Source organism: Macrotis lagotis, chromosome X, assembly GCF_037893015.1.
Source record: "Macrotis lagotis isolate mMagLag1 chromosome X, bilby.v1.9.chrom.fasta, whole genome shotgun sequence".
In the NCBI taxonomy this organism is placed as follows: Eukaryota; Metazoa; Chordata; class Mammalia; order Peramelemorphia; family Peramelidae; genus Macrotis; species Macrotis lagotis.
Window position 1 is genome coordinate 669,162,436 of NC_133666.1, and position 12,660 is coordinate 669,175,095.

The following is a 12,660-nucleotide window of genomic DNA, read 5'->3' on the forward strand; positions in this document are numbered from 1 at the left end:
CATCTTTTTTTTTGTTAAGCAAAAGTGCTGGACAGCCTACTGTAGACTACTAGAATATTTAGAACAAAGAAAAAGATCTTTCTGACAAATAAAAAAATGTCTTATGTTTTAGTGTTAAGAAGAAAATCTTGGGGTGGCTAGGTGGCACAGTGGATAGAGTACCGACCATAGAATTAGGAGGACCTGAGTTTAAATCTGGCCTCAGACACTTAATAAATTATCTAGCTATGTGACCTTGGGCAAGCCATTTAACCCTCCCCCCCAACCCCCACTGCCTTGCAAAAAAAAAAGGAGAAAATCTGTTCTACATTAAATGTCTCTGAGAGTTAGGGTTAGGCCTCAGTTTGATGCTGTAATAAATGGGAGAATATGACATAATTTTACTAAAAATAATTTGACAGCTGTCTTTTTAGGAATGCTTTAAAAGTTATCTCCTTGGATTGGCTTCTCTGTCTCTCTCCCCACCCCCTCTATCTCTCTTTCTCCACCTCCCACTGTCTTTCCCTCCTCCTCCATCCACATAATGTAATCTGTTCAGGTCTTTAATGTCTGAATCTGAAAACAAAAAACTTATGAAAGCTAAGGATTCTGTTCCTCAAATGCTCTACAGAATGTCTTGTCAGCCCAGCCCTGCATCCTCCTGTTTACAAAGCAGTTTCACATTTATATAAGTCAACCCAGATTTTAAGACACTGATTCTATTCAAGGTTAACAAATTTTTAAAATTAAATTTCAAAGTAAAAATAGATTGGCTAAAAATCAACCAAGGCAACATCTTTGAAGTGATTATCAAATGGTTTATGATGAAGAACCTTGCCTTACTATCATTTCCCTCTTCAGAGTAAAGGAACTGAGGAATCAATGGAAAAGTGCTAAGTAAATCAAGCGAGATGGAAACTGAGGAAAATTAATCCTAGCTCTCAAAAAGCTCATACTTTGCTTCTCCTTTCTATTATCTTTAACAGATTTCCACAGATACTAGGGCTGTGTGGATTAAGTTGAATACAAACCTCTTGATTATCCAGTATGATTAGAGACAATGGAAATGGTTGATAATATAGACTACTAGGAAGCTCTGGTACCTATCCCCTTAACAGCATCCTGTTTCTGATTCCTCACCTGTAAGCTCCTAATGCTTTTAAATATTTTTAAGTTTTCTTCACATTCATCCATTTTCAGAGGGTTTTCTGTAATTAAATTTTAAAAATAACAGCAACAAATTATTAATAAGAATCTTAAGAGGAACACTTAACAGATTCTAAAGAGATCAAAAAGGATGGCTAAAAATGTAATTGACTTTGTTTTTCCTTTCTATTAGCTTAACAGATTTCCACAGGCACTTAGACTGAGTGGATTAAATAGAGTACAAACCTCTTGATTATCCACTATGATTAGAGACAAAGGAAAAAGCAGAGGATTAGAAATGAGAGAACAGAAAATCCCAAACTCACCTATATTAAATTCTGAAATGAATTTGAAGCATTTGCTCTTAGAGCAAGGTTACTTTCCTAATGCCCTTGCATTACAAGGTTATTTTTCCTAAAGTCCAACATATAATGAGGTTGCATTTTCCAGAATTCACACAAATGAGGGAGAAAACAGGGAACTCAGGAGTAGGTCAGATAGCAAGGAAAGTCATCCTGGATCACAAGATAGCTGCTACGCAGTCCTTCTCCTACTGTTCTGCCTCTTTCCTGAGCTTTCTGACACTGGTTGCTAAATAAACAGGTCCTACATAATGCTGAGGTCTATAAAACCAAGCTTGAGACATAATCTTGAGGCTCTCTTGGTGAGGCCTTCCCTTTCTCTTCCCTTCTGATATAGCTACCCTCATCTTCCCCTCCTGCTTTCTGTAAATTTCCATTGTACCCCACATATTTTTGGAGTTATATTCTATGTCAGCCTGCTACAGATGGTATTCTGAACTCTCTTTTTCCTATACAGATGAGCCTGAGCTCAGAGAGTAAACAGATGATGGTCTCTGAGTGGTTGATTAGGTAATCAATGGACCCATTGGATAATTCTTCTCCCAATATGGAGGCTCTCAGCAAGGACAAGGCAATTCTGATCCTGAACACAAACTGAAATGAGTGGCCCAAGTCAGTCAAGGTTCCTTGATGAAGGAACTGCTAAGGTCAAGCACTGGGCTAAACCTAGGGAACTAAGAAAGGTAGAAACAGACCCTGAACCCAAGGAGTTCCCAGTCCTTGTGGAGAGAAGTGGTAAACAACTCTGTACAACAAAGGCGCAGAGAAAATAAATTGGAGAAAATCAGCAGAGAGAAGGTGTTCACATTAAGAAGGACCAAAAAAAGCTTTTCTACAGAAATAGGACTTTAGCTGAACCTCAAAGGAAGCCAAAAAGAAAAGAGGAGAGACTGTAGGCATGGATAAATGGAACGATAAGGAGATCAATATCATTAGAATGTTGACTACATAAAAGTTTAAAAAAAAAAAGGGTGTAAGAAGAGTGGGAAAACAATATGTGGCCAGGCTACTGAGGGCTTTACGAGCCAAACAGAACATTTCATATTTGAGCCGGGAGGTAACAGGGAGTGAATGAGGTTGACTGAATGGGAGAGGGTGTGAGATTTTAAAAAAATCAATCAATTTGAGAGCTGCATTGGTGTGGGGAGAGACTGCTCTCTGCTGTAAGTCTGACACTGTGTAAGGGCCTATATCAAAGTGGGGACAGCATCTGAGGAGAGGGGGATTGATATGAGTGATGCATTTAATGCCAGAGCTGGGATACTAAGTCACTTGGCCCAGGGCCTTTCAAACAGCTAGAAATGCCCAGAGACAGGATTTGAACTCGGGTTCTTCTGATTTAAGTAACGTTCATACAGCATCATTACAAAAGTTGATTGCAGATCTGACAGGAGAACAGGGAGAAGGATTGGTGGAAGCTGCCACATGGAGAAAACAGGGACAGCATAGGATACAAAAAGCTGGAAGAAATGAGAAAAACTTAGTAGATTAGAGTATCAGTTCTGAGCTAAACTGATTAGTGACTTTAGGTAAATAACTGTTCCTATCTGGTCCTTGGTTGCTTCACCTATAAATTAAAATGTTGAGTAAGTCAGATCCTGAGTCTGACATAGCTAAGGCCTTTCATGTTTCCATAAACCAGCAAAGTTGAACACTCTGACCAGTGATGAAATAAATCTGAGCCAACATAAAGATTTATCTTGAACCTCCTTTAAAAATTGTGGAACCATCTTCAACATAACAAACATTTATTAAAGATAGAGTTGGCAAGGCAGAGGGATAGGCAAAGGTGACTCAAAGAAAGGTAGGCTTGCCCTCTAATTTATGGATGGAAGCAGCAAGCATGTGATAAAGAAGTGAAATCAAGTATATATGACTCCTTTGTACATGTTCAGCAGTGAAACAGCAAGAAGACAGGACCATGATCAAGGATGAATTTGAGAGCACAAGAGGAGTTACATCTAAGAAGAAAAGGAAAGGGGTGAAGAGGAAGATGGGAGTCAGGAAATTTAAGGGAATATTCAGAAAGGGAATAGATGAAAACTCTAAGAATTACAGGATAGAAGAGATGCAGGTACTAATGGAAGAGTGAGGTCAAAGGGGTACAGGGGAAGCAAGGGAGAACAGGCCTTTGTGGGGGTGAACAAACCAAAGGTAGTCCTGGTGCACAGGAATGCAAGTATGGGGATGAGAACAGCCAGGCATCCAAGTGAATCTGGATGATGGCTAAGTAGGAAGGTTAGAGGTAAGCAGTGTTTAGAGGCTGGGAAATCCTGAGGCTGCACGGAGAGTAAACACAGAAGCTACTAGCATCAAAGAGTCCCAGGTTTCCATTAAAGAAGTAACTATGCTACACGAAGAGAAAAGAATCACAGTGAAAAACTTGCCTTTCTGAATGTCACGAAGTATTTTTAAGATGTTTACCGTTGTCCTTGCTATAGACATTCTCTGCATCTTGTCCTGAAATGAAAGGAACCCAAGGAAAAGTTTTCCCACCTTGAATTTTTTAATAAAGTGAAAAATACATATAGAAATCTACAACAGTTTAAAAGACCAAAAAAAGACCCTTTAATGTGATCCCAACAATAAATTCAAGCATCTACCACAAGCAGGAGATTTAATGAGCTATTCATAAATGCTTTAGGTTAGGTTCAGTTATCTTGAAATATTTATTTTTCAATCTTCAAAAGAAATTCTTCTGAATCCCCCAATGGTGCTTGCAATACTATATTATGTCTGGCAAATGCTTGCAGTGAATTACCACTTGTTAGCCAAACACCAAAACTACTCCTTGTTTCAGGGGGCTGCCTTCGTCCTCTCCTCTTCTTCCTGACTTGTTCCTCAGAGGCCTATAGAGAGATTTGTCTTTGACCACTGTGGTCACATAGAGCCCACCCTCCCAAATGGCATAAAAGTGCATGAAATAAAGCCAAGGACACATGAGTAATTACTAGCAAAGCCAGGACTTAAACCCAGGTCCTCTGACCCTACGTCTAGTATCTTTCCACTGTTCCCACATGTACATAAAGTGCTTCATAAATATTTTTGGTTTTGCTGTTTAAGCAATTAATCCTATCTGACTAAAACTCCATTTGGGATTTTCATGGCAAAGGTACTGGAATAATTTGCCATTTCCTTTTCCAGCTCATTTAACAGAAGAGGAAACTGAAGCAAACAGAGTTATGTGACTTGTTCAGGGTCACCTAACTATTACGTGTCTAAGACTGGATCTGAATTCTAGTCTTCCTGACTCCAGGTCCAGTGCTCTATCCACTTCACCATCTAGCTGCTTCTCTGGTTAGCATCTGATAAAAGTTTCATAAGCCTTAATTACTTGGTGGGATCTCTTTTTTGCTTATTTATTTTTAGGATTCTTATCTGAATGCAATTTAGGTGCCAATTAAGGAACACCTTTTCTATTCTCTTAGGTGGGAAATGCTGACTCTGTACAGCAAGGACTTAATAGTAATCCTCTAGGTTTTTCACTTGCACATCAGGACATCACCTTCCTGATATCATGGTCCTCTTCAATAACAAAGGACAAACAATAATATGTTTTAGTGATCTATTGGAACATATCTTGGAAGATCTTCAAGGTAACAAAGTCATTGACTTGGATGGCTCAGAAATATCTTTTCCTGAAGAGAGAGAACTAACTCAGATCTTGTGAGGCTCCTCCCAGTCCTACCATCTATGATCCTGACTGCCACAACACAATATTACAAATATCAAGAACTGGTCCCGGGGGCAGCTAGGTGGCACAGTGGATAAAGCACCGGCCTTGGAGTCAGGAGTACCTGGGTTCAAATCCGGTCTCAGACACTTAATAATTACCTAGCTGTGTGGCCTTGGGCAAGCCACTTAACCCCCATTTGCCTTGCAAAAAAAAAAACAACCTAAAAAAAAAAGAACTGGTCCCATACTAATAATAAAAATAATAGCTGACCCCTACAAACCTAAAGTTTAAGAAAACTTTTAGACACAGTGTCTCTTTTATTTAATCCTGAGAATAAGAGATTAAGTTTGACTGGAGAAAAGAAAACTTCCAGCAGTTGGGGATATCAGGGAAGACCCCCCCCCCATGGGGGCCTGGAGGAAACTATGCCAACACAAAGAGAGGAGAGATGAAGCATTTCATACAACTACAGGAAAAAAGCTAGGTGTAGCATCCTTAAAAAGCCTGTAAAGGTGAGCAGGTCTGGTTCTGAAGGAAGTGGCAGGAAACTTAAAAGGCCATCTAATGTTGCCTTGTTACAGTGGAGGAAACCGAGCCCTAGAGAGGATAAATGACTTGTCAAGGTAAGTAAGTAATCATCGGAGGCAGAATCTGACCATGGATCTTCTGACTTTAGAACTGTCCAAGAGAAAGGCACTGAGGGCCTGAACTAAAAGGGTAGACATTGTGTAGATGTCATTTCCCCCAAGGAGAATGGAGGCTCCTTGAAGGTAGGACCTGATTGGTTTTTCTTTGTACCCCTAGCACCAATTTCAGAGATCAGGATAGAGGCTAAAAGTCAATTGTCCTTTAAGGTAGGATTCATACCCCAAGGTCTCCCATCTACAAGTACAGTGCTCATCAATTTAACTACAGGATATTTTTAGATACTTCTGAGGTGGCACATAATTCCCACTTTAATTTAATTAGCAGGATATAATGGAAAGAAGGGTCCAAAGTACCTCTCTGAATCAGGTTTTCTTATCCCTTGGGATTATGCTCAACCCCAAATGACATGGAAATGAGCAGTTATCTTGAAACATTAGACATTTGCCTAGAAATTCTGTCATTAATCTACCTATGAAATTAAAAAGGTGGATCTTAGTAAAACATCAAGTCTAGGTGATACAGCCCCAAATATTCACAAACATAGGCCAATTTCCATTCACAAGCTGCTTCAAAGATAAATAATACCTCTTGGGAGTTATCTGGCTCCTCCTGGAGTGCTAAACGTGCCCATATAATCACTCTTTCTGCGGTTTTCTCAGCTTCAGCAGGAGGCAGGTTTTTCAAGAGGTATAGGCATTCTTCACCCTATGAACATTACTTGACTAGGTCAAAAATGGACATCACTTACCACAGAAATAATTTGTCCTCCACCTCCCCATCTCCTTGCTTTTTAATTTGCTTAAAAGATGAAAAAATGTCTTTTTAGAGAAAACAGATTAACAGGCCAAATTTGCACAGACGGCTCTAGGTAGGTAACAAAAACTGCCTACAGATACCTTGCTTCACATGCTGAAATGAAATTTAATTTCTGCTTAGTTTGTTTTAAGAATCACCAAAAATAGAGTCCCACTAACAAGACCTGCCAAATAATTAGATCTGTGAGTTCAAAGAAAGGTCATCAGAAATGGTTGTCTTTGGTGCTTTGGGTTAATTAGAAGTAAAGGGTTCAAAGGGTTGGAAAGGCTGGGGGCTCTCCCTTACCCCCAAATCACAGCTCATACTTCTGTTATAGTATAATTCATTAGCTGCCTGAGCTGACATACCTGTTCTCTGTTCATCAGGTCAATGATCCATAAGCTGTAGATTTCATCTTTAGACAACAGATATGCTTGAGCTACCTTTAAAGCATCCTCAAGAGAAGTTGGGCCATTTTGTTTAAGGATGTATCTGATCACCCTCTGAAATAAAGCATAAAAAAATCTTACTTTTCGGGGGAAAACTATAACAGTAAGGGTAAAGAAATTCTACTAAGAGAACCAAAAAAATCTCAGAAGATTGCATTTTCCATGGGGGCAGCTAGATGGTGCAGTGGGTAAGAGTACCAGCCTTAGTGTCAAGTGGTAACTAGTAGTACAGTGGATAGAGCACTGACCCTGGAGTCAGTTCAAATCCGGCCTCAGACATACCTAGGTATGTGACTTTAGGCAAATTACTTAATCCCATTACTTTGAAAAAAAAAAACCAAAAACCAAAAACCATCAAATAACAATTGACTTTTCAGGTTGAAAATAACTTGACCTCTATTTTTTTTTGCAAGGAAAGGGGGTTAAGTGACTTGCCCAAGGTCACACAGTTAATTAATTATTAAATGTCTGAAGTCAAATTTGAACTCAGATCAGCCTGGCTCCAGGGCTGGCACACTACCCAATGTGCCACCTAGCTACCCCAAATCCCTATTTTCTTATTGGATTCTTGGAACAACTCTGTAGGGGCTCTTTATTAGTCTGATTTCACAGAGGAGACACCTGAGGAAGGAAAAGTGGCTTTGTTCAAGATGATAAATCTTGAGTGTTGATATGGGATTAGGTGCCAGGATTTCCAGATTCCAGAGATATCACATCATCGAAATGGAAATGAAAACTGTGTTGGGGTAACAGATACTATGGGAAGAGAAATATGAGTGATAGAATTTTTTACTGAAAAGCCCATATGCTTTTCATTTAGGCCCTTGCAGCCTCTTCCATTATGGTTTTAATAGAAGTAAAGAGTTGGACATTTTTTAATCTTTAAAATATTTACAAAAATGAATCTATTTTAAAAAACAGAAATCACAGATAAACTACTGGAAGAATCTTAAAAGGAACCTTAGAGATCATTTAGTTTTTTGATGGCTGGTTGTTTCAGTCATGTCCAACTCCAGGTGACACCATTTGTAAAGACTGTGGTTTGCTATTTCCTTCTCCAGGCTATTTTCCAGGTGAGGAAACTGAGACAAACAGGGTGAAATGACTTGCCCAGATCATACAGCTAGTAAGTATTTGAAATCAGATCATTTTACAGATGAGGAAACTAAGGCCCAGAGGTGTCTCAGGTTAATGTAGAGATCAAAACACAGCCTGGACATAACCTAACTTTTTTTTTTTTTAGGTTTTTGCAAGGCAAATGGGGTTAAGTGGCTTGCCCAAGGCCACACAGCTAGGTAATTATCAAGTGTCTGAGACCGGATTTGAACCCAGGTACTCCTGACTCCAGGGCTGGTGCTTTATCCACTACGCCAACTAGCCGCCCTGACATAACCTAACTTTAAAATTGGTGCATTATCAAAATGACTCTTTTAGAGAAGGAAAAAAAATCTCATTACATTTTAAGAACAAAAGAAGTTGAAAGCTGTGAAGAGAGAGTCAAGTCTTTTAGGTTCCTTACCATTATCTCCTTATTTAAAAGATTTGCATCTCTTATTCCATAACCTCGAAGAAGCTTCTTCATCTCCATTAATTTGTAACTTTCCTGTAACAATTTGACTCTAAAAAACAAATGTCCTGGTAGTGTGAAAAGTTTATTTTCTTGTATAATAGCAAGCATTATATAGCACCTACTACATGGCCCTTTACCAATGGGATCTCATTGGATCTTCATACTGGCATACTCACTCAGATCTGTGATCTCATTCAGTCTATCAGCAAATATATACCGTGCCAGGCTTGGTAGAGTGAAGGAACCCCTCCCCCATTATATAATTTGAACAACCAATTCCTGAGCTTGCTGTGGGGACTTTTATCCACATACTTTTTATTTTTTAAGGTTTTTGCAAGGCAAATGGGGTTAAGTGGCTTGCCCAAGGCCACACAGCTAGGTAATTGTTAAGTGTCTGAGACCAGATTTGAACCCAGGTACTCCTGACTCCAGGGCCAGTGCTTTATCCACTGAGCCACCTAGCCACCCCTATCCACATTCTTCTAAAGATCTGGCACAGAATGCCCACATTCTCCCAACTTGCTAGGTACTTTCCTAAGTTTTGCCCAAAATTGTTGTTTAGACATTTTTAAGTCAAGTCTGACTCATTTTGACTTTATATTGGGTTTTCTTGGCAAAAATACTGGAGAGCTTTGCCATTTCTTTCTCCAGCTCTTTTTATAGATGAGGAAACCCTAAGGCAAACAGAGTCAAGTGACTTGCCTAGGGTCACACAGCTAGTAAGTGTCTGGGACTAGATTTAAACTCAGCCCTGGTGCTCTATCCACTGTACCATCTACCTGCCCATTGGTGTTATTATTACCTATTTAATTTAAATGACCTACATTTTCTCTAACAAAGAAAATATTTAAGGAAATCACTTCTTACTTGGGATGATCCATTTCCAAGTGCTTTTTCACCAGCTGTTCTACAGCTGGGCTCCAGGGCACCACGGCCCCATACATGATCTGCAGCACAGCATCAAAGATGAGCTAGAAGAATAGATAGGTTGCCATGAAAACTGATCCCCACATGGTGGCCTGGGGCCTTCCCATCTCAACTTTATCCCACCACTCATTCATGTCTTCCTATCTTATTCAAGTTTTCTAAATTTCAGGTTATCATGCGTGGGCATGTGATCACCTTAGATTTTCCTGTTTTTGTTTTGAACAAATATTCTGGCTTCATTTTATATATGCGCGTGTGTGTGTGTGTGTGTGTATTTGCAAGGGTAAAATGACTTGCCCAAGATCACACTGGTAATTATTGTTAAGTGTCTGAGGCTGTATTTGAACTCAGGTCATCCTGACTCCAGGATCAATGTTCTATCCACTGCACCATCTAGCTGCCCCTCTGCATTCTTTAAAAGAAACTGCTATTTTCAACGTACCTTTCAACACACTCTGCAAATTCAGGTCTTCTATAATCAGCCCCAATCTCCCTCTCCAGAAATTATCATCTTTATTTTTTAAAACTTTCTTTCCCAAATCTGGCACTTCAAACATATTGGTTTGTTTGCAGTTGCCCAAACCCATCATTTGTCTTTCTCAATACATGTTTTTGGCTCAGATAGGATGCCCTCTCCATTGACTTTGAATATCAAAATCTGACCTATTCATCAAGGATCAATTCGAATACTGCTTTCTCCCTAAAACTTTCCCCATACCCCAGGGAGAAGCAAGCTCCACCTTCAGAAATTCTCTAGTGCTCTTATTCATAAAGCATTTATCTCATGTTACCTTTTATTATAATTATATATAGACATGCCTCATCTCTTACACTAGATTATAAGTTTATTGAAGGCAGGGATCAGATTCTGTCTATCCTTGTTCTTCCCATAGTATCTTTCATAGTAGATATTTGTAGCATGAATAACCAAAATCTTTTAGAAAAAGTGAGATGAAGAAAATCCCAGCTCTCACATACAGAGTACTTACATCCACATCGGACAAACAGCCTATAATCTCCATAGCTTTGGATTCCCAGGAAGTTTCAAAGAGTGATGCAGATTTGCAACTATATCTGTCCAACATATCCTGATAATGAGAAATAAATTAGAGGAAAAAAATCAACTGGTTACAAACACGAAGGAATGGCTGCTGAATAGTTAGGTCCCATAATTCGTAAAACAAGAATAACAACTCATCTACTCTCAGGACCAACAATGTGTTAACAGGGGGAAAAAAACAGTACAAACCTGCAGAAACCCCAGAGCTGATGCCAAGGAACTTCCTCAGGAGTCCAACAGCTGGTCTAACCCCAAGCACTTGATAAAGTGGCACAGCTGGAACATGAATGTGCCAGTATGAAGCTCACCTTAATGTACAGCAAAAGAAGTGGTTCCTCTTCCAGGTTATGTTCCTTCATATACAATTTTACAAATTTCTCTAAGACAGAAGGAATAAGTTCTGGGGCCAAAACTTTGTCAAGCATTCGAAACACAATGGTAGTAGTGTCCTCCTAAAAGTCAGAAGACAAAAGGCCTAGATGGAGGACAGAGTTCTGAGCAGGACAGAATGCCATAAGGAGCGTCATTCATGAAACTGGGCATTTTACCTTTTCAAATTCAGAGAGAGCCAATTTACAATTGTATTTTCTGTACAATTTGATCAGTTCTTGCAAGTTATTCACCAGCTTCCTCAAATGGCAGACTTCTTCAGTGTTTTGATAATCCTGAAATAATGTATCATCAGCACAAAAGCTCTTGGCAATAACCATCTCCAGGGCATCCATTTTTTGCTATCTGCCGTGCTGCAGATTTCCTTTATAGGTGGCATATTGTTTCCCCTCAATTAATGTGGGAAGAGACCAGAAATGACCACCTTCCCCAATCTATAAGGTTCAATATATAAGAAATATCTCTATTCGTTCTGGTAGTATTAAAAAAAAAATGACTTACAATGTCATTGAATGCCAAAGATTATTTTAAAAGTAGTTTACATTTTTAGAAAATTCAGGATAACTAGATTAAAATTATGCAAATATATTAAGGATCCATAATTTTTATTTCTGACTTGATAGATAAATCCAATGAGCTGCTGATGGCACACAGAGGATAACAAGCATATAAATGTCACCCAACTAAACAAGTGGCAGAGGCAGGATCTGAACCCAAGTCCTCCAAAGTTCAAACCCAGTACCCTATGCATCAAGGGATCCTTCCTCCAGGAAAAGCATCATCATCATCATCACCATTATTATTAAAAACAACAGCAACAACAACAATAAAGTTAACTCATATTGGCATAGTGCTTTAAGGTGAGACCTTTTGGAAATGTATTCTTTAAACCACAAAAGCACCAACGTCTGCAGAATGATGAGACGAACTTTGGCATAGCTTAAACACTCAAACAAGGACTGTAACCGAACTAATAGAGTCTCGAAAAACCAATGTTAACTTTGGTTCTACTAAGGATTTCATGTTTTGAAAGGAATCTTAACTTATTTCCTAGGACAAAAAAATTCCCCTTAAATTTCTCAGTGGGCAAATCTATACTGTCTTTTTGATTCATTTCAAGCAGGCAAAAAAATGGATTAATGAAATATTCTCAAAAATCTACCTCAGGAAGAAAAAGGCAGCAGATCTATGAGGAGAGAATAAAACAAAGTCATATTCCTGATAATCTTAATTCCCCACTATTTAGTCACAGAAATTCTCAGGGTTTTTCTGCTAACTGAACACAACTTTATCATATAAACAACATACCAACAGAGTGCAATGGCAGGAAGATGTCAGCCCTAAGGAATCTGGATTTTCAGATGTAAAAAACACTTGTGCCACCTCCAGTCCATTTTCTGGCCAGTTTGCCTGTCAATGGTATCAAACACCAGGAGAGATTTCTAAAACCACCAAAGGAATTATACAAAACCTAAACCTTTTTCAGTATCAATTACAATTCTTACCTTATCAGTTAATTCAAGATTCCTTGCTGCTTGCTCCAACCATCTTGCAAGGAGTCTCTGAAAGAAAGAGATTGTTCTCCAATTAAACATCTGCTTGCCATCATAGGTACATAGTAGGTAATCCAGAGCTGAAAGCTCCAAAGAAACCCATTT

General features: G+C 39.0%; 1 protein-coding gene across 3 annotated transcripts in view; it reads right to left on the reverse strand.

Annotated features, from left to right (window-relative positions):
• Nucleotides 1-12,660, reverse strand: part of KNTC1 (kinetochore associated 1) — an 88,206-nt gene that overhangs the window by 52,663 nt on the left and 22,883 nt on the right. For 2 of the 3 annotated variants that reach the window (XM_074205503.1, XM_074205504.1), the window contains exons 23-33: nucleotides 12,508-12,564; nucleotides 12,311-12,412; nucleotides 11,161-11,277; nucleotides 10,921-11,064; nucleotides 10,542-10,640; nucleotides 9,493-9,596; nucleotides 8,575-8,674; nucleotides 6,975-7,109; nucleotides 6,397-6,516; nucleotides 3,875-3,947; nucleotides 1,120-1,187 (exon numbers count right to left, since the gene is read on the reverse strand). In XM_074205503.1, the coding sequence (XP_074061604.1) occupies nucleotides 1,120-1,187; nucleotides 3,875-3,947; nucleotides 6,397-6,516; nucleotides 6,975-7,109; nucleotides 8,575-8,674; nucleotides 9,493-9,596; nucleotides 10,542-10,640; nucleotides 10,921-11,064; nucleotides 11,161-11,277; nucleotides 12,311-12,412; nucleotides 12,508-12,564 (1,119 nt within the window). The remainder of the gene's footprint in view (nucleotides 1-1,119; nucleotides 1,188-3,874; nucleotides 3,948-6,396; nucleotides 6,517-6,974; nucleotides 7,110-8,574; nucleotides 8,675-9,492; nucleotides 9,597-10,541; nucleotides 10,641-10,920; nucleotides 11,065-11,160; nucleotides 11,278-12,310; nucleotides 12,413-12,507; nucleotides 12,565-12,660) is intronic. The other variant, XM_074205505.1, reaches the window with a different exon arrangement.